Below are 19,321 nucleotides of genomic sequence, written 5' to 3'. Positions count from 1 at the left end.
GTACGTCTTTTCACTTTAGTACAGACCTCTGTTTCACATCAGTCCCTGTGGACATCCCCGTGTCACTTCCCCAGTACAGAAATTGAGTTGTTTTCCATCAAGAAAGTTCAGCGATACATCTGTGCACATTGCAGGCCTGGAAAAGTTCTTAACTCGCAAAACGTATTTCTCAACTGGTAACTCACATATAGCGATTAAATAGCAGAACGCAGCAACGCTGAAAAAACTGATTTATACCATGATGCATATAATGTTAATGATCTGTGGAATGTTTTCAAAATCATTACTGGGCTGTACTGAACTCACATTCCGTATGTTTTCTACGTTAAAAACAACTAATTCTGTTCATAAATATGTTTTTTTTTTCCTAGACAATATATAGATAAATAAGTTTCAATCTAATTTGTTTTAGATCTAATCTAAATGTCACCAAAAAGAATTTAAGCTTTCAGCTGATAAAATCCTTTTCTAAATACTTCTGAAATTACCTAAGATGATAAATGATAACTTCTGTCACTCAGCCATATTATGCACAATTGGTCTTTTTTTCAACTCATCAGCTTTTATATACAATACAGTCCAGCAACATTCATACACATCCAGGCCATAAGATGCGCAGCTGAGCAGGGCCTTGCTCAGAGCTATTTTTTGATGAGAAATGAATTGAAGAATGCAATAAAATGACTTACTCCCAATATCTGGTCGAAGTTTCTTGTCATATTCTTTCAGTAAGTTGTTCAGGATTTGTGTTGCATCCTTTTGCTGAGTTTTGGGAGCCAGCATTTGGTTCACAGTAACATCCTCATACTCCTCTTCATATTCCAGTGTCTTTGAACTACAAACAAAACACAAGAAGGGTTCAGGGAGCTGAAATAAGCCTTTGGTTATGTTCATATTTCCAGATTTAAACTTTTAATAAAGTATGCTTATTATTTTTTTCTTTCCATTGAACAAACTTTTTCTTACTATTACTATTTAGCAATATTTCATATTTTCAGAATAAGACACAGTTCCATGATCCAGTCAAGGTGCAAACCAGCCTGGACACTAGGGCATTTGTTATGGACGCTTCACGCTTATAACCATAACCAACATTTCTGACCAAGGGTCTCTGTGATTCCAGTTCAATTAAAAAACCAGGAAGGGAATTTATTGATCGATATTCACAGACATATTCGTATGATTTAAGTGGTCACCGAGGAAACGAGCCAAGGAGATGCATTTTTCATACTGTAGTCACATGGATTACATGTTTAGATACTTTAAAATTTGCATATATACAATGAACATTATTGTGCAATATAGTAGCAGTAGTGGTACTCCTACTAGTACGAGTATAATAATAATAATAATAATAATAATAATAATAATAATAAAAGCTGTTTTAAGAGGCTAATAAAAATAATAATCACAATAAAAGCTGTTTTAAGAGGCTACAAAAATACTTTCTTTAAGCAACCTTTTCCGCATGTCCTGGATGGATACTTTTGCTGCTGTTCCCTCAAAACAAGAAGATATTCAAATGTCAGGAGCTGTGTTTATCCTGAATGACCCGAATTAGATATTAGACAAAAACTAGTTTCCATAAACAAAAAACAAGAGAAAGACGTCATGATGTAGCAAACAAATGTGAGTAACTGCATCTCCACTTACCATGCAGTAAAGACTGACAAAAGTAGGAAATAACGGAACACTTTGCAGCTCATGTTCACGTTCAGGTTCACGTTCAGGTTCATGGGAATCCAGGACGATCGCATCTAATAGCCTCTCAGCTGGCTTCCTCTAGAGAAGTACGCGGCGAGATTTCTCCCCCCGCCGAAACTACCGATATCTGTGGCTATGGAGCAAATGCAAACTACGACATGAGATGCTTCATAATCCAAGAGGAAAGCCATGCGTGCGCGCGCGCGCGGCGGCGGCGCTTCTCTCTTTTCTCGCGGGTGATCAGTAGCCTGAGAAGACAGAGTGAGCGCGCCTCCTGCTTCTTAAAGTTCCTTTCTCCTCCCTCGACTGCGTCGTCAGTGCCTCGGACATCCCGATGTCCGCCAAAGTCCGCACTTTTCCTCAGCCTAACCCTGAGATGTTACGCTCGCGGTAACTCTGCGCAAAGATTAATGTGGCGAATCTAATACGCCCGCACTCCCCCTTTTTTGTCTCTCATCCCGCCTATCCCTGGTTCTGTGTGTGTGTGTGTGTGTGTGTGTGGATGGAGGTGAGAATCCACCCCTGAAGGACTCTTTTGCCATCCAGCCTGTCGCCCTCCTGCTCAGACGAGCCTCCGAACGAGTGCGGCTCCTTCCAGCACATGATTTGTGCGCGCCGCCTGTCCTGAACTGAAGGCAATTTACCAAAGGATTCGCACCGGCCTTTGTTACCCTTACTTACTCCTGTTCGCAATATTTTATTCAACTTTTCTCCTCTTATTGCCGTGGCCACCTAGTTATTTCATTTCTTTTCTTTGAAAAACCTTTCTTCTTGTTAACCTCCCAATCATGTTTGTCAAACAGATCAACAGATTAGACGCAACCGACTGCGCTGTTTCCCCCCACGTCATCATTGCTCAAGTCGCCGGTCTCTCATGCCTTACGAAACGACTGTGGAGAAGCTCCTGTTATCTTTATACATCGGACACCCAGTTTAAACAAAATCGATTTTTTTTTCCTGCATACTCACACACACACTTGCTGAAATCGCTTGCCCCGAGCAACCCGCTACGCCACTGCCCCCCGATACTCCTTTTTAAAATTATAAACAATACACTGAAAAACAGCACTGGTGTGGTAACTAAGAAAAGTACCAATGACAATAATATTAATTATGATAATATCTGAATATCATGGTTAGAGCTGCCACTTTGTACTCCAAAGACACAGGTTTGTTGAATCTTACCTCCATCTGCAGTACCCGTTTGCAAGGTACTTATCCTAAAATCACAGTAGTAAAGAGGACCCAGGTGGTAAACACTTGTAAGTAACTGAACAATGTAAGTGACTTTGGAGGAAAGTGTGGGCTGGATGAATCAACGCAAACGTAATGAAGTGAGCTGTGGATGCTTCAGCACCACGGACAGCGCATAGCTCGCAGTCCTGCTTTAAAGGAGCTCCATTTGGGTCCAGCTCCTTCTGGAAGGGGGTTGGGGGGGACGTGGGGCGCAGCGAGTTTGGCCGGGTCCTGCTCTCTGGCAGGTCTGGGGTTCGAGTCCCGCTTGGGGTGCCTTGCGACAGACTGGCGTCCCGTCCTGGGTGTGTCCCTTCCCCCTCCAGCCCTGTGCCCTGTGTTGCCGGACTAGGCTCCGGTTCACTGCAACCCTGCTCAGGACAAGTGATTTCGGACAGTGTGCATATGTATGTGTGTGTGTGTGTGTCTGTGTGTGTGTGTGTGTGTGTGTCCTTCTGCAAGGGGGATCACCTCTTCACACAGCCGGGAGCCCTTGCTGCGGGGAGTGGCCTCAGGGCGCCGGTGAGAACAATGAACAAACAGCTCCTCATCACACCAGGCAAATTGCTGAACTGGCGAGAAGCGACTCTGTGCTTCAGAGTGCGGCAGCAGGAAAACTTGCCCGAAATTTTGTCCACTGGTATCTACTAGTACTTAACATATCCTGGAGCAAAACATTTCTGGTAAAATTATGATGCCCGCTTTAACTTAAGACCGCTGTTATTTTGTCATCACTGTTACCTAGAATCCAGAAGGTTCCTGGTTCGAATCTCCTACTTTGATTCCGATGCGATGCAGTAACAATGTGGTATGTATGTATTGCATAAATGGGCAAATTGTTGTGAAGTTAAGACTGTGAACAGCCTTGGAGAAAGGTTTCAGAGGAATAAAGGTTAATAACTGTCAAAATATAGGCCTTCCATGTTTTAAAATAAGTGTTGGCGCAAGCTGAAACGGAGCTGAAGAGTCATGCAGGAGCGCACCGGTCATGTCTACACTCCAGGGTTTCCTTCAGCCATGTTCAGATACCACAGGTTGAGCAGCTCTGTGGCTTTTGGTCCAGTTCTTTGTCCTTGTTTCCAGGTACTCAAAAGGAAAACTGTGGCAGAGTGGACCTGTTGGGGATCTGCTGCTCCAGAATGATGAGGATGCGTGATGGAGCCAGACTGCAAACAAGCTGCACACTTCCCCTTGTGGCTGATCCGAGCACCGCGGACAGGGAGGTCTTACCCTCCTTTCTGTAGCAGACATCTTTGTCCAGTGCGCCTTGCAATGTTAGTCAATCGACTGCATCATGATTTACAGATATATAGAGCTCGGTATTCTCTACCAGTGGAGATATGTTCAGATTAAAAGTATATGAAAGTTGACAACATAAAATGTTTCAGCACTTTACTACTAACTTTTTAAGCATTTTGTTTAGGCGAGCAATCATAATTTTTCGGGGTTTACTGTTCTTGTGGGGACATTTTCCCAAAACAATGTCCTCTTAAGGTTAGTAAAAGGATTTCTCAGGAACAGTCTACCTTTGTATGATGGGGGAAGATTGTACCAGTTGTCTACTCCAATGACTTCTATGCCTGAATATGAATTGTTCATGTTTATATGCTTTTGGTATTGCCAACAGGAAATAAATTAAAAGAAATAATGAAATATATGTATTGAAAAAAGAATGATATCCAGGTATTTCCTGAGAAACAACAGTCCTCAATTCTCTTCCCATGTCCACAACCTATCCTTTGTTTTCTCCCACATGTACAGGTTTACCTTCCCTCAATGGGCCCTGGGTCTAATGGCAGTGTTTGGAAAGGATTCCAGAGAGGATCACAGAGAAGTCCTTGCTGTGCAGTCTCTGCTATCTGAGGATAACTTTGATAATAAGTGCTTTCAAAAAGTTTTGGAACCATTAACTGCAGATAAAGGCATCACTCCAGTTATAAAAAATCCCAGTGGTGCTCTCCAGTTCTGCATCATGCTGGCCACAGGTAAAGAGAGGAAAACTGCTGAGTATCAAAAACCCACATGTCCTTTTTTACATAATCAACTGTTTCTCATAATAGTCTATAATATAATCCTGGGTACAGTTTGGCACAGCAAAAAATACTGACTGATCAGCATTTGGATATCTTTATACAAAGTTTGCGCTTTCACAAGTATAGACAGAAAATGCCCAAAACAAGTTTGACCTAAGGTCAATAATAGAGTGTGATGATTAATGATGTTTTGGTGTTTTTTTGGCTCTTATTGCAGCTGACAGCACTTTAGTCAGGTCTGAGTTTCTTTAAAAGGAACTAAGGGTATTACAATCAAAATGATCCAAATTCATCATATTGAAAAAGGTTAACCTAAATAAGCATGAGAGCTAGAAAAGACATTAAAACACCACATAAACAGTAAACATGAGTGTAAAACCTCAGCAAACAAAACAAACTCAGAGTAGTAAGACTGACAGAGCAGCAATAATTAAAATGAAAATCTAGTCAAACCTCTTCAGTCATAATGCAAGACAGATAGATAGATAGACTTTTCATAGTAGTCCAGAACAAAACCCAGTAATGAAGTTTAATGATTTTCTTAACAATAGAAATAGTGTGTATACACAATATTCAACTCAAAATAAAAAAAAAAATTATATAAGAAAGGGTTGTGATAAAACAGTGGAAATGACACACTTTATTTTGCATACTATCTTATACTGAATCATTTTTAGAATATTTCGATCAACAGTTCAGTGTTGTGTTAGGATGTTTAGTGTTGATGATGGATTAGTTTGACAGGAGAAACTTCAGAGTATGATATACAATGTACAGACCTAGTGTAGTTTAGCATGTAGAAATATAATCTCATACTTCATTTTGTTTGATAAGAATTCCCAAATATGGAATATATCACAACAAACAAATTCAAACCACCTTCTTCATAAAAACTGGTTCATGATCAAGTAAATTCTGAAAGGTAACCTTGGTGCATAAGGGCTGCCCTTGAAATGTATAGTCAAATTCAAGGACATACAGATTCTTGAAAATGAAGCATGTTTCACAGACATTGTGTAGGAAACCTTTATTCTTCTCAGTCTCTATCTGCTAAAACTAAAAAGGGAATCTTTTGTGCATTGGCATTTTGAAACTATGGGCTCAGTTGACTATGTATGGGTCTATGAATCAATTACTTGTGATCCTTAAAATTGCAGACATGCATATTTGGTGTAAAATCTGAGATCTGTACTTTCCGCATATTGAGCTTTTATGTAAATTATATGTAATCATGTTTAACTCATGGGTTGTTTATATGTAACATTTAAAGGAGTCTACTATATAGACAAACATATGACAAAATTTCCAAGTCTCCAAAGACCAAAAGTAAAAGGTATATATACATTTTGACGTTTTACATTTTATTCAGTGTAGGGGGGTGTGGTGGTGAAGTGGTGCAGTGGGTTGGACCAGGTCCTGCTCTCTAGTGGGTCTGGGGTTCAAGTCCTGCTTGGGGTGCCTTGTGATGGACTGGTGTCTCATCCTGGGTGTGTCCCCTCCCCCTCCAGCCTTACGCCCTGAGTTGCCGGGTTAGGCTCTGTGACCCCGTATGGGACAAGCGGTTTGGGGAAGAAAAAAAAAAAAAAAAAAAAACATTTTATTCATTTTACAGATGCTTTTCCCCAAAGTGACTTCCAATGAACACTAGGCAGTATATTTTAACTCTTCACTTCACATTCTAAGAGGGGCATAGTGGTGCAGTGGGTTAGATCGGGTCCTGCTCTCCGGTGGGTCGGGGGTTCGAGTCCTGCTTGGGGTGCCTTGTGATGGACTGGCATCTCGTCCTGGGTGTGTCCCCTCCAGCTTTACGCCCTGTGTTGCCGGGTTAGGCTCCAGCTCCCCGCAACCCTGTATGGGACAAGCGGTTCAGACTTCACACTTTCCTTCCAACTTTGATTTTACTTTGTCCATAATAAGTCAATGGGTGATCCTTACCAGGTTTTTCTCAACTTATGTTTAAGAACTTTCATGGCAGCTAAGCCAAGAAAAGTAGAATTTGATAAAGATATAACTTACACAATACATCATGATGGCCACAGGTAAAGAGAGAAATATAACTTAGATGATTCATAGTTTTAAACTACTGTGTGCAATTGCTTCATTGATAGAATGTCCCTAATCTGATTTAAAAAATAAAGTTAAGCAACTTGAGACTGAAGATCTAAAGGTTTTTAAAATCTTTCTCCACTACTGCCTGTCTGATAAACCACGGTAACCGCCGCTTCTCCTGCTAAAATGGGATATTTGCATGTCCCTAATCCCTGGTCACAATCTGCATCCTGCAGTCAGAGAGCCACGTCACTAAGCCCATACCACTTATCCCAGACAAATTCATTTGGAGAAATGCGGTCTTCCCCAGGGAACAGAAAAAGTAATGAATTGCTGGGTTCATCTGAATTTGGTGGAGAGAAGCTAGTAGCATCCAGGTTCAACTTCTCTGGGATAGCAGAAATACGTTTTCTCTAAGAGGGATGTGACTCTCTTCCTACACCAATGACTAATTCACACCATCTCATTGCTGCTGTAGGACATCCAGAGGAAGCCTTGGTCTGGAGTTTTCGCCGCTGATGGCATGAGGCTGGATGGGAATCTGGCGAGGGTGAAAATGTGCTGCTGGTGGATATTTGTCCTGGGTTTCTGGCAGGCTGATGGACTTCTTTCCTGGGGTTCTGGGGGACTTCCTTTCATTGCTGAGAATAACGCAGCTCTCCTGGTCAGCTGGTGAGTACAGAAAGGAACCTGGTCTTCCAGCTAATTTATACCCCTCAGCCTCAATATGCATTCTGTGTTCTAAGGACAAATGGCCACTCAAGACTTGACTTAATTAAAGTAAGCATGTGCTATAAAAAAACATAGTATACACTAATGGGGAAAAAACTCAGAGAGTGACTCTTACATGGAGAGTTAAAGATGTCAACAGGTGATTTGACATTTGACAATTTGAAAAACTGTATCTGTGAATATATTTCTTACTTATTTTAATATTTTTTCAATGTTCTGACACTGACTGATGTCAGGGCCCTGCTGGCAGCCTCTGGATAATCTGTTCTTATCACAGCAAAGAAGGTTTGCACCTTGGATTAACACTGCTAATTAAGACCCAGGGGGGCACCTTATGAAACTGCTTTGGCCCACACCAAGGCAAGATTGATTGCTTAATGGTTGCCATTGCCTTTTGTAAGGGTCTTTTACTTTATAATGACTTGATTCAGAAAATAAATTTCAGTGCTCTTATTAAATGTCAGCAAACAGCATCACACATGCATCATGAAACCCCAAGAAGGGGCCAACACGTTTCCATTGCAGTACTTTGTAATGGGAAATCATTCACATCTGCAACGTAGGGGCACTGGGACATTGACGTATCCATGCATTGGAATATGCAGAAGACAATTCGGAAGCGTAAATAACTCTTTGCACTGATGCCAACAAAAGAGTATTACTTCTTTACATAACAGAATCAACCAGATGCCTGGGCATCCCACGTGTTACAAATATACCATCCAATCCCAAAACTGTAACACCACCCTCCAAATGCACAACTAATAGAAATTTCAGCATGGATTAACACTACAGTACCAGTCCCTCAGGACACTGACATTTTCTTTTATTTTTTCTCTCTGCCGTGACCCAAGAGAAAATTGTGTTTGGCATGAGTCAAAATCTGGTCGTTTTTCTGGTCATTTTTCTGCCCATCTTAATTTCAAAGCATTTCACGTGTCTGTATGTACGAGTTGGATATAGTGTATGTTTTTTCAGTTCGATAATAGATAATGGATTTTATAAAATTGATAACAGATGGTCTTCAGTACTACTTGGCTAAATGTGTATGAATTAATATATATATTTATGTGAAATATACAGTATAATCAAATTAGGGAAATTGGATAATATACAGATAATTAAATTTCAGACAGACAACTTAAAAATATATAAATCCCAACAGAATTCAGTTATGGTGAGGAAAGTAGTATGTCATGAATTTCATTTTTTTCAGCATCATGATATGCATATGATATGGCATTGGGGGGTACTTCTGAGGGAGAACGCATGTGCAAGTACTACAGGTGGTCTCAGGACCCAAATGGGACACTCTACCTCTGCAGGTGTGAATGCCCTCTGTGTTTTGTTGTCTGTCCAGTGGGTTGTGAGGCATTGAGGACCATGATGAGGCAGACATCTGGAAAACTGGAAAAATAAGAGAGATAGATGCAAACGCACGGATAGCTTGGGTGACCTTGCGGTATAGTGAATAAGTGAGCTACATTTAATCAGACTCGAAAACTATACAAAACAACTAGTGCTTTCCTGGCTAAATTACAGTAAAAGCTTTCAACAGTCATATCAGAAAAGCCATATTGTCAGTAAAGCTATTTAAAAAAAAAAGAAGAATCTGGGAGAGACATTGAAAAATGCACGTCCTCTAGAGCGGAAAAAAAAAAAAATTAATTGCAGGGTCTCAAATAGGGTAATATACCAAAACAATGGAAAAAAAAGCCATTCCTATAGTAAAACAAAGGAGGTCACTGGGAATAATAATGTTATAATGAAACTTTTAGCCTTGTTCATTCTGGACAGCCAAAACCCTCCTGCTCTTAAGAAAGTCTTTCCTGTCAGACAGCAATCTGCTGAAATCAGTGCTAAAGGCTGCACTATGCATTAATTACACACACACCGTCACAGGGAAGGCAGGCATGGTGGTCTGTGAGCTGACCTCTATAATGCCTGTACATCGACGTTCAGGTCCATTCTAGCAATTCACTCCGTGGCTCTCGGGTACCCGCCAGCCTTGGCCCGGCTGCTATGGCCAAGTGTAATCTCTCGACATATTCCTCAGCTTTCACACCCCAAACCCGACACCGGCAGCATGAATGTACAAAGTCCAACTGTTCATCCATCTGGATACAGTTGCAAATCCCCCATGATAGCTGCCATGGGTCCTCCTTGCTGGCATTCAGCACTGCACAACAGGCACATATCTCAGAGGAACAGCAAATCAGATTCATACAGACCCCCATTTCACATCTTAAAATAGTCAGTAATAGAGTTTACATGCTTCCTGTGAAACTAATTCATCTGCCTAACTCCCAAGGCACAGAGTGTTCACTAAGGGTTAGCCAGCAACCAAATAAAATGGCGCATAGTTTAAATTTGGAGCTGCTCTTTGCTTTCAATGGCCCTTTTACAGGGAAGCGAGGAAAACCTTGAACTTCCAAAAAAATGTCTCAGGCTGACAGGTAAAGGTTAATATGAGGTTTTACAAAGCTTAGTTAACAGAAACATGAAATTCCACAGTGAAGCAGCGAATGCTATTGATAACAAGTGTCAATTTTTCATTCAAGGGTAACAAAGTTTATTTATGTAGTCTTGTATTTGAGTCTGTATTTGAGTCTGAGATTGCTGAATAAAAGTTGAAAAAAATATAGTGCATTCTACAGGCAATCAGAGAATAACATTAAAGATTTAGCAAGCTTTGCATGGGCACTAAGCTCAAAGTGAAATTAAAACAGAAAGAGAAACCGCTTGGAAACATTTGGTTTGTAGAACATACTGAGTGAATAGACTTTCCTACTACATAGAGGATCTGCTGGTAGTGGGTGTAATTTGGATTGATTTAGCAGGTGTCTGTGAATATTACCCATACACCCATGCAGTCCAGTCAGAGGTCATCAGTAACTGATTCAAAGCATGACCAGCTGGACTGTGACTGGGTCGAAGGTCATTTAGCATATTGGGAAACATCCCTTCTCCAGCACTGCTGCCCTCAGCTGGTCATTCCACATCTGAGAGATAGAGATGTTAACACGGTGGTGGTCTGTCAAGCCGGTGGAAAGTCTTAGCTCAGTGTTTCACAGAGATGTTCACCTAGCTGAGGGTTCTGCACAGGCTGAGCTCCTCTGAGCCCCTGGTTGAGGTACAGACATGAGGAGGGGTCTTTCAGAGGACTCCGGGCCCATTTATTGTTTGGCCTTAAGTGGACATCACTGATTATAAATGACAGCTTTGTCTCGCCTTATTGGTTTGGCTGTGGGGACTCAGGACAAGTTGCAGAGGGGACACAGCACAGAACTGAATTAGTACGTGATCAGAACCAACCATCTAGTACCAAACTGAATGCGTTCATCTTCTGTTAAATAGCAGCAATTTATTCCATATTATTAATGATAACATTTACTCAGAGCTCATGCAAACGTAAAAACTTGGTTACAAAAGTCAGTGAACCAATTTATATTGAAAATAACATTATTATTTTTTTGACCAGTAGACTTTTCATACCGCTCTTTAATTTCCATTTAATTATTTTTCATGTTTTTGTTAAAATTGCAGCTAAATAATTTATAAAGTTGGTACAACATCCATAAGAGAATGACAGACTACATTATGGAGCTTAGTTGGTGCACGTTTAAGGGAAACAACAGGGGGACGAGCTCAGTAATTATGCAGATAATCTCATCTTCGGTACATGAGCAGTAAATGAGTACCTCCCCAGGGTGAGCTATCTTCTGTAAGTGTGAAACATTTTTCACACCTTCAATGAATGTGGTCATGGACTAGTTCATTGGTCCTCTGAAAGATAGCACCCAGAGAACCGAATATCTTCGACTGTCTCATGGCTTCCGTTAATTAACCTCCCCACTTCTCGTCCTCCTCAGATTCACGGCCACGGGGGTCCACGGAAACATTGATGTCCCTCAGTGTATACTTTACTTTCTGATGGAGATTATGACCAAGTATTCTTTCTTCATAATAATTTACAAAGTTCACCTGAGTCAACTAATAAAAAGAATCTTGGCAGCATTGATTGAATTCATAACTACAGTTTGAGTCCAGGTGGACCGAACTGTTGAAACAAACAACTCGAACACAAACACACAGGCTATAACTACCTAATGGCTATCAAAGGCATTACCTTAAATTGCATCTAAAAATATCATAAAAACAGACCTCTATCTAGTGTGCCTCTGATCAAATGTTGGTTTATTGAATACCTGGCATCATGGACTTACTGGGGTCAAAATGCAGTATGAATTCTTAATAATCTAATTTGTGCAGCTGGTCACTTCAAAATATGCGCAGAAAGTTCTTCATTCTATGCTGGTGTCCAACCTAAGCCAGGCGAATTTTCTGTTTCGTATAAGGTGCACAGACCTGCTGTTGAGCCCACATAGCCTGAGAGGAAGATACTTTGCTGAAAGGTCTCAAAAGTGGTTCAGTGGGATGAAAGGAAACAGGAGGAAATCAGAATTTGGGAACAGAGAGACATCAGCAAGTGCAAGGAATGAAAAACCGGAAGGATGAAAGGGTTTTCTGAGTAGGCAGAGTACCTACCTGCACCCGGATAAAATGTGCTGAAAAGATTTTTCATTTAATAAATGTAAGTATAAAGGCATACTACCAACAATGAAAGGACAAACATGGCTTGCTACAGAAGACCAAAGAGGATGAGATTAGGATAAGAGATGGACTTGGGGATGATATTGTAAAAGCTTGTTTGTCAGGTTTGGTTGTTTGTTTTTTTTTTGAGATTGTAAAAGGAAGGCAGGTATGGAAATAGAAAAATCAGCCAAAAGCCATATCTGCTCAGAAAAGAGTTGCTGCAAGTCTAATTCTAGCCACTACTGTACACTTAGATGACACTGACATATAGTGCAAAGAAAATAAAGGAAAATGGGTTAAAACAAAACAAGCATCTTCAGGGTAACCAAAAAGCAACCCAGGAAGGCTGAGGGTCAAAGGTTGAGCCTTGAGGTGTTTAAATGAAAGGAATGGGGAAAGAAGAGACAGCGATTCTTGTTCTGGGACCTCAGCGACACTCATTTTGAGCCTTTCCTGACTGAGCATTGAAGTGAGGGCAGCAGCGAGCCTGGGGGCTCTAGCCTTCCAGCCTGGCCCCAAATTGGAGACATATGAAAGGAACCCAGAGCCTGACTTCCAGGCATCAAAGCTGGTGCAAGGGAAGCAGAAAGAGAAAAGCCTAACAGAGAACTGGTAAGCACTGAGCTGGAATAAAACAAATAATTGAACAGATAACAATGACTAAATAATGCTAAAATATGCAGCTATGTATACGACGAGTTAGATGGACTTCTCAAAATCTGATTGAACGTCAAAATTACAGCAGGCGTCATAACCTGTCACATTGATAAGCTTTGCATTGCATCGGTGCTGGAAACTTGGAATGTTGCATTCTGACTGCCTTGGATCTTTGTCAGGTCAATCAAACATTTGTAATCTCATTATTCCTTCCTTCTGAAAATGATCTTAGGGGATAGTTTATAGCATTAGCTACGTTGGAGTCTAATTACCAATGTTACTATAGTTAATCTGACCACTGGCCGTGGCAGGGTGATTCTGCATTTCTAATACATTTCAAATTTACTGCCATACTTTCAACATCAATCCACAGTCTTAATGGAACCCCTTCTCTCAGCACACAGTTTAAACCATAAATAAAAAGCGAGCGTAATTCAGCATGGAAGCACATATTGGTGTACCGACTGCTGACACCATTCTGCGGTTATCACTAGTGATTTAATGTTTGAATTATTTGTGTGCACATGTAAAACTGTTAGAACTGGATAAAACTTGTCTAAGAACATATATGCAGATGAGGATCATGGCTTGATGTGTACTCTTTGGCTATAACTATGGTCGGAGACTTTCATGGGTTGAGAAAATCCTCTTACACTGTACCTTGTGTAACCCTCAAAGTTGGCAAGAGCAAAGCTCCAAGTGATGTTAATCTCAGTCTCTTTCAAGGACTGTACACCATGTGTCTATTAAAAGCTGACATCACATGAACACTTGCCTTATGAACCTTGAGGAAGACCTTCATCTGGGCTGCTTTCACTACCATTTGAAGTTGCTGGCAGCAGGTGGCACAGTTTTCAGATTTTGCTGTGGTACGGTAGTTATACGAAGTGAGTCCGGAAGAGATGAGCTTTAAGACCCCTTTTCAATGTGGACGAAGATTCTGCAGCTCCGTTCTGAGCGAGAGGGATTTTTTTTGTTTATTATTTGTTTTTAGGCATTTTCTTAATTTCACCTTTGGATAGTGCAAAGAAAGTGTGAATGTTACTTTGTGTCACATCACACCTCAGCTCTTGTGTCCTGCAAAAAAGACACGACAAATACCACCTCTTTACAGTATAGTGACTTTGTGCTGTGTATTTTAAAAGGTCAGTATGAGCATTACCCTCTCACTGGTGCAGTGATTTATGGTTCAAGGTGGTGGTCCGAATGTGTTATGGAGAAACCGACTGGACTAGGAATGAGAGGACCACCTGAGTATTGCACTTTTTGACAGCACAGAGCAGCAAGGTCCTGCGTGGACATGCAGGTGCTTGTCTGACGTATCACTGAATCGTGCTGATAGAGATGTTTACACAATGCACCATTTCAGCAACAGACTGTCCTTTAGAATAGTGCTGCAGAGCCCCTTGAAAATGGCACTGCGATATTAAAAGATGATCAGTTCCCAAAAAACTGCTACACTGAATTCATCACCATGATGAATTATATCCTTATAGAATAACAAATGTGTCCTTTCAAAGCCAGTGAAGTGTTGTGCTACCGGTTCTCATTTACATTTATTCATTAAGCTGACACTTTCTCCAAAGGAACTTGCAACGTTAAGATACTTACAATTATTTACCCATTTATTGAGCAATACTGGAGCAATTCAAAGTACCTTGCTCAAGATGGGACTAGAACCTCTGACTTTTGGGTCCAAAAGCAGCAACGCTAACTACAGTACACTACCACCTGAACCCTAAGCCTCTCCATGAAGGACAGCCAAAAACAGCTTTCTAATTAGTATCTAATCATACTGAAAAACACAGAATTCTAAATTATTTCGTATAATGTGGAGATTTACATTGCTTTTCCTCTCTGCCTGCTGGTCTTTGTAAACAACTGTATGTTACTAATAGCTAATAAACTTGAGAGAACAGCCATAGCAAAATATTTCAGTTCCATGGGATTCTCCAGTGATATAATTAGCCTCATATTAGAAATATCAGAAACTAGCTAATTGTTATTAATAAGATCAATTATTTTTCTTCAGGGGGGTGCGGTGGCACAGTGGGTTGGACCACAGTCCTGCTCTCCGGTGGGTCTGGGGTTCGAGTCCCGCTTGGGGTGCCTTGCGACGGACTGGCGTCCCGTCCTGGGTGTGTCCCCTCCCCCTCCGGCCTTACGCCCTGTGTTGCCAGGTAGGCTCCGGTTCCCCGCGACCCCGTATGGGACAAGCGGTTCTGAAAATGTGTGTGTGTGTATTTTTCTTCAGTTATAATTTTTCTGAATTTTTATCAGTGTCAACATTACCATTGCCTTGAATTACCTCCATTCAATCTGTAATCTAGTATATTTGAAATATTCACTAGCCTGTATACTGTATATATTTTATATACATATACACAATATATATACAGTGTATATATATATATATATATATATATACTGTGTATATACAGTATATACTGTATATTATATATATATTATATATATGTAGTTATGTCCCCATATACACCTACTGCAAACAGGCTCAGGAGTCAGGATTTCTGAAAACTGCCCCTTATTGACCACATACATGTCTTTTCGACAGCAGCCTTGACAAAGATGCCTCGGACAGTACAAAGCAGTCCCGAAACACTGGAAAGTTCTCCCACACAATGGTTAGGAGGTCATCCCTCAACCCCCCCCCCCCAAGAATTCCCCTGTGATAAACTAAGAATAAGCAACATACCAGCCAATCAGAACAGGACTCAGGACTATGTACAGGAATAGACACATGTGTCACATGGTCAGGAAAGTGGAACAAGAAATTTCTCTTTTACAATTATGTGCACAAAGCTAATAACATACTTTTACTGCCATCTTGTGGATACAAATGCAGTTCTTCACACTTCAGTTTATGTTGAACAAATAGTGCCACTTCAGTACAGTATGATGCTACAGTTGTACCCATTAATTCCTTTAGATAGAATAAAAATAATGCATGACATTGTAATGCTTTACATAAATGCACGCTGTAGCCACTTTTACACACACACACACACACACATATATATACACACACACAATGTCTACAACCACTTGTCCCCCCACTTGAGTGGGGTCACGGTGAACCGGAGCCTAACCCGGCAACACAGGGTGTAAGGCTGGAGGGGGAGGGGACACACCCAAGACAGGACGCCAGTCCGTCACAAGACACCTAAAGCGGGACTAGAACCCCAAACCCACCAGAGAGCAGGACCCAGCCAAACCCCCTGCACCTCTGAGCCCCCCCATATATATATATATACAGTATAAATGTAGTCATACAACTACAACTTTCCAACAACTACAGCACAAAATTTTAAACTTTTGCCAGCAGCTCTATTCCTTTGTATGAGACTGTTGCTTGTATAATCATGTCCACATACATGGCTCTGATTAACAGATTGTACTGCAAAGTGTGGTCTTTTTGACAGTCCAAGTAAGTGTGAGGTAAAGTTACTTTAATGCTTCTGTGTTTAATTCTATAAACACATATGCAAAAACAGGGTATTTTTGTCTTGCCTTATCATACGTTTATATAGCAGACACTTTTCGCCAAAGCCACTTCCAACGAACTCTATGTAGTGTCATGAGCCCACACACCTTATTCACCAAGGTGACTTACGCTGCTGGGTTAAGACACTATTCTAGTAAATTTTGTGTCCTGAGGTCTGTGTTTATTTATTTATGTCTAAGGTTAAGAGCTGTAAGGAGCAGTAATTACATATTTAAATGTATTTATTTGGCAGACACTTTTTTTTCCAAAATGACTTCCAATCAACTCCATGTAGTGTTATCAGCCCACACATCTTATTCACCGCGGTGACTTACACTGCTAGATACACTACTTACACTGGGTCACTCATCCATACATCAGTGCAACACACTCTCTCTGTCGCTCACACACTATGGGGGAACCTGAACAGCATGTCTTTGGACTGTGGGAGGAAACCAGAGCACCTGGAGGAAACCCATGCAGACATGGGGAGAACATGCAAACTCTATGCAGACTGAGTGAGGATGGAACCCATGTCCACTTGCATTGCCCTGGTCCTGTGAGACAGCAGCGCTATTTATCTTTACTTTAACTTATCTATTTATCTACACCCTAACCCTGAGAACTGTAGAGCTATCAGTGGCAGTAATGATTCAATTTAAAAAGGACATTTTGCTAGTGATAGCATTGTTTTCTACTTTTTTACCACTTGAAGCTTGGAAAGTAACAACCTGTGCTTCGAATGGAATATGTCAGGATTGGGACTTATACTCCACTCTGGTGCTTCGCACTGACACGTGATGGCAACATGAGGCCAGGTTTTGGGGGCATTTTAGTGGAACCAAATAACAGTTTGATGGATGGTTGGAGGCAAGTGGTAAGAGCAATTGGTGGCAAACTGCGAGGCCGGTCGGAGACGAGGGATGAGGACAGACCAGGACGAACTGTGAGGGTAGAAGGAGTTAGCTGTGAGGGCTATGAGGGCAGGCAGTGGCAATGACAATGGATATATTCATTTATGCTTTAGCAAAAAGAAAAGGCTCTCTGGAGTGATGGAACTACTGGATGCTGGATTCACGTACGTGATACTGCAAAGCCCCTCAGATGAGGCGGAACGGACATGATGGAAATCGGGAACATTCCAGAAAGAGAGGGGTGTAGCTCAGTCAGTGGATACACACGTAGCTGTGACTGAGCGCAGACCGAAATGAGAGGGGTGCAGCTCGTCCGTGAAGATTCACTTAGTGTCACCTGTTAGTAGAGTCACCGCAATAGGGGGCGGGAAAGTCGAGCGACACGTGTGCCACACAGCCGGGTAGAAGTAGGCACAGAGAACAGATCAACTGCCCTGTTGAGCAGCACAAGACGTAAAACAGAACTTACTAGTATAAGGAGTCGGGGGGAGGTAAAACTACACATGTCCATGTGTCAGCGACTTCCCTAACCTTCAGTGTGAACTGCAAAACCAGTACAAAAGAGAGCTGCTGAGAAATATAATTGCTGCTGAATTTAGCAGACCTCCACGGCCCCTTAGAGCATAAAACACGAATGCATTTTAGCATAACTTTTATTAATAGTGTCACTTTCAAAGCAAGCCTGGGGTTCGCAGACCTCCTGAAGCTAATCCATGAAGAACCCCTGGCATAGAATAAGGATAGGAATGGTTCAGCAGTTTCCACAAGGAAGTCCAATGTAGTAAAACTCTAGTCACCATATAGTCTGTTCTCATGGTAAAACAGAAACGTATGATTTTCTACTGGCGTACTATCAAACTGGTCTTTTCTTTCATATGTTTTTGCTCTTTTTTTTTAAGAATTGCACTAAGCCAATCTGCAGACCAGTTTATGGTCAAATGGAGTCTATCATAATGATGCAAATCCACCCAACATCTGCCATTCTCCTGCTCCATGTTTCTGTTACAGTAACAGCTGTACAGTCCCAGCAGGACAGTGCAGAAGTGGATAAACACATTTAAAAAAATTGCCAAAGGCATTTTCATAAATATAAGAGGATGTGCTGCAAACTGTTTCATCGGTGCTATAGGTGGCGCAGTGGTTTTTTTGAAACTGGTCAAAACGATGTGAGAAAACTAATACTATACCCTTTAGAATGACACATAATCACGAAGTTTTTCATAAAAGCTTGGGTCTTTGAACAGGCAACAGTGTAAATGTTAATCTATTTAACAGGTGGGCGTTCCTTTTCCGAAAAAAATTCTGAAAGAGTACAAATGAACGAAAAAAAAATGGTCCAAAGAACATGAAAATGCAGGTCATTACATGAAAATTGTCAAAAACTTGGGGCCCACATGTCTCATTCTGGATTTGCAAATTGATGAATATATATTTAGCTGTAGGGGGTGCGGCGGATTTGGCCTGTGCCTGCTTTGTGGCAGGTCTCAAGCCCTACTCGGGGTGCCCTGTGACACACTGGCGTTCCGTCCTGGGTGTGTCCCCTCCCCCCCTCGACCCTGCGTTCCCGGTTAGGCTCCGGCTCGCCGCGATTCTGCTCCGGACAGGCAGTTGTTGACGTTGGTTGCTTGGTATTTAGCTGTTATTCAATAAAGACTGTTTTAGCTGTAAAGATATGCTGGCCTTGCTTGTTTTTTGTGAAATGAAATAACGGCGCTCTCTTATTTCACCAGACTAATAATCGAAGACGTGAAGAAAGAGGTGACAATTTTTTTAAAAAGGCTGCTACTTTTCAACCACATCTGCAAAAATAATTCCACTCCTCTTTGTGGCTTTAATTTTAAGACTGCCAATGAAGTTCTTCTCCAGCTTTAAAGCAGTCACATTACTTTGCAAAATATTTC

The 19,321-nt window shown here is 41.3% G+C and overlaps 1 protein-coding gene across 2 annotated transcripts in view; it reads right to left on the bottom strand.

Annotated features, from left to right (window-relative positions):
* LOC108920501 (gamma-aminobutyric acid receptor subunit gamma-3-like) overlaps positions 1–1,925 on the bottom strand; it is a 58,086-nt gene extending 56,161 nt beyond the window's left edge. The window contains exons 1-3 of one of the 2 annotated variants that reach the window (XM_029258042.1): positions 1,913–1,925; positions 1,654–1,714; positions 690–835 (exon numbers count right to left, since the gene is read on the bottom strand). In XM_029258042.1, coding sequence (XP_029113875.1) covers positions 690–835; positions 1,654–1,706 — 199 coding nt within the window. In that variant the 5' untranslated portion in view covers positions 1,707–1,714; positions 1,913–1,925. Of the gene's footprint in view, positions 1–689; positions 836–1,653; positions 1,715–1,912 lie in introns of those variants that run through there. The other variant, XM_018729281.1, reaches the window with a different exon arrangement.
* Positions 1,926–19,321: the final 17,396 nt, after the last annotated feature.

This window comes from Scleropages formosus, chromosome 14, assembly GCF_900964775.1.
Source record: "Scleropages formosus chromosome 14, fSclFor1.1, whole genome shotgun sequence".
Taxonomy (NCBI): Eukaryota; Metazoa; Chordata; class Actinopteri; order Osteoglossiformes; family Osteoglossidae; genus Scleropages; species Scleropages formosus.
This window is presented reverse-complemented; position numbering and strand designations above follow the sequence as displayed.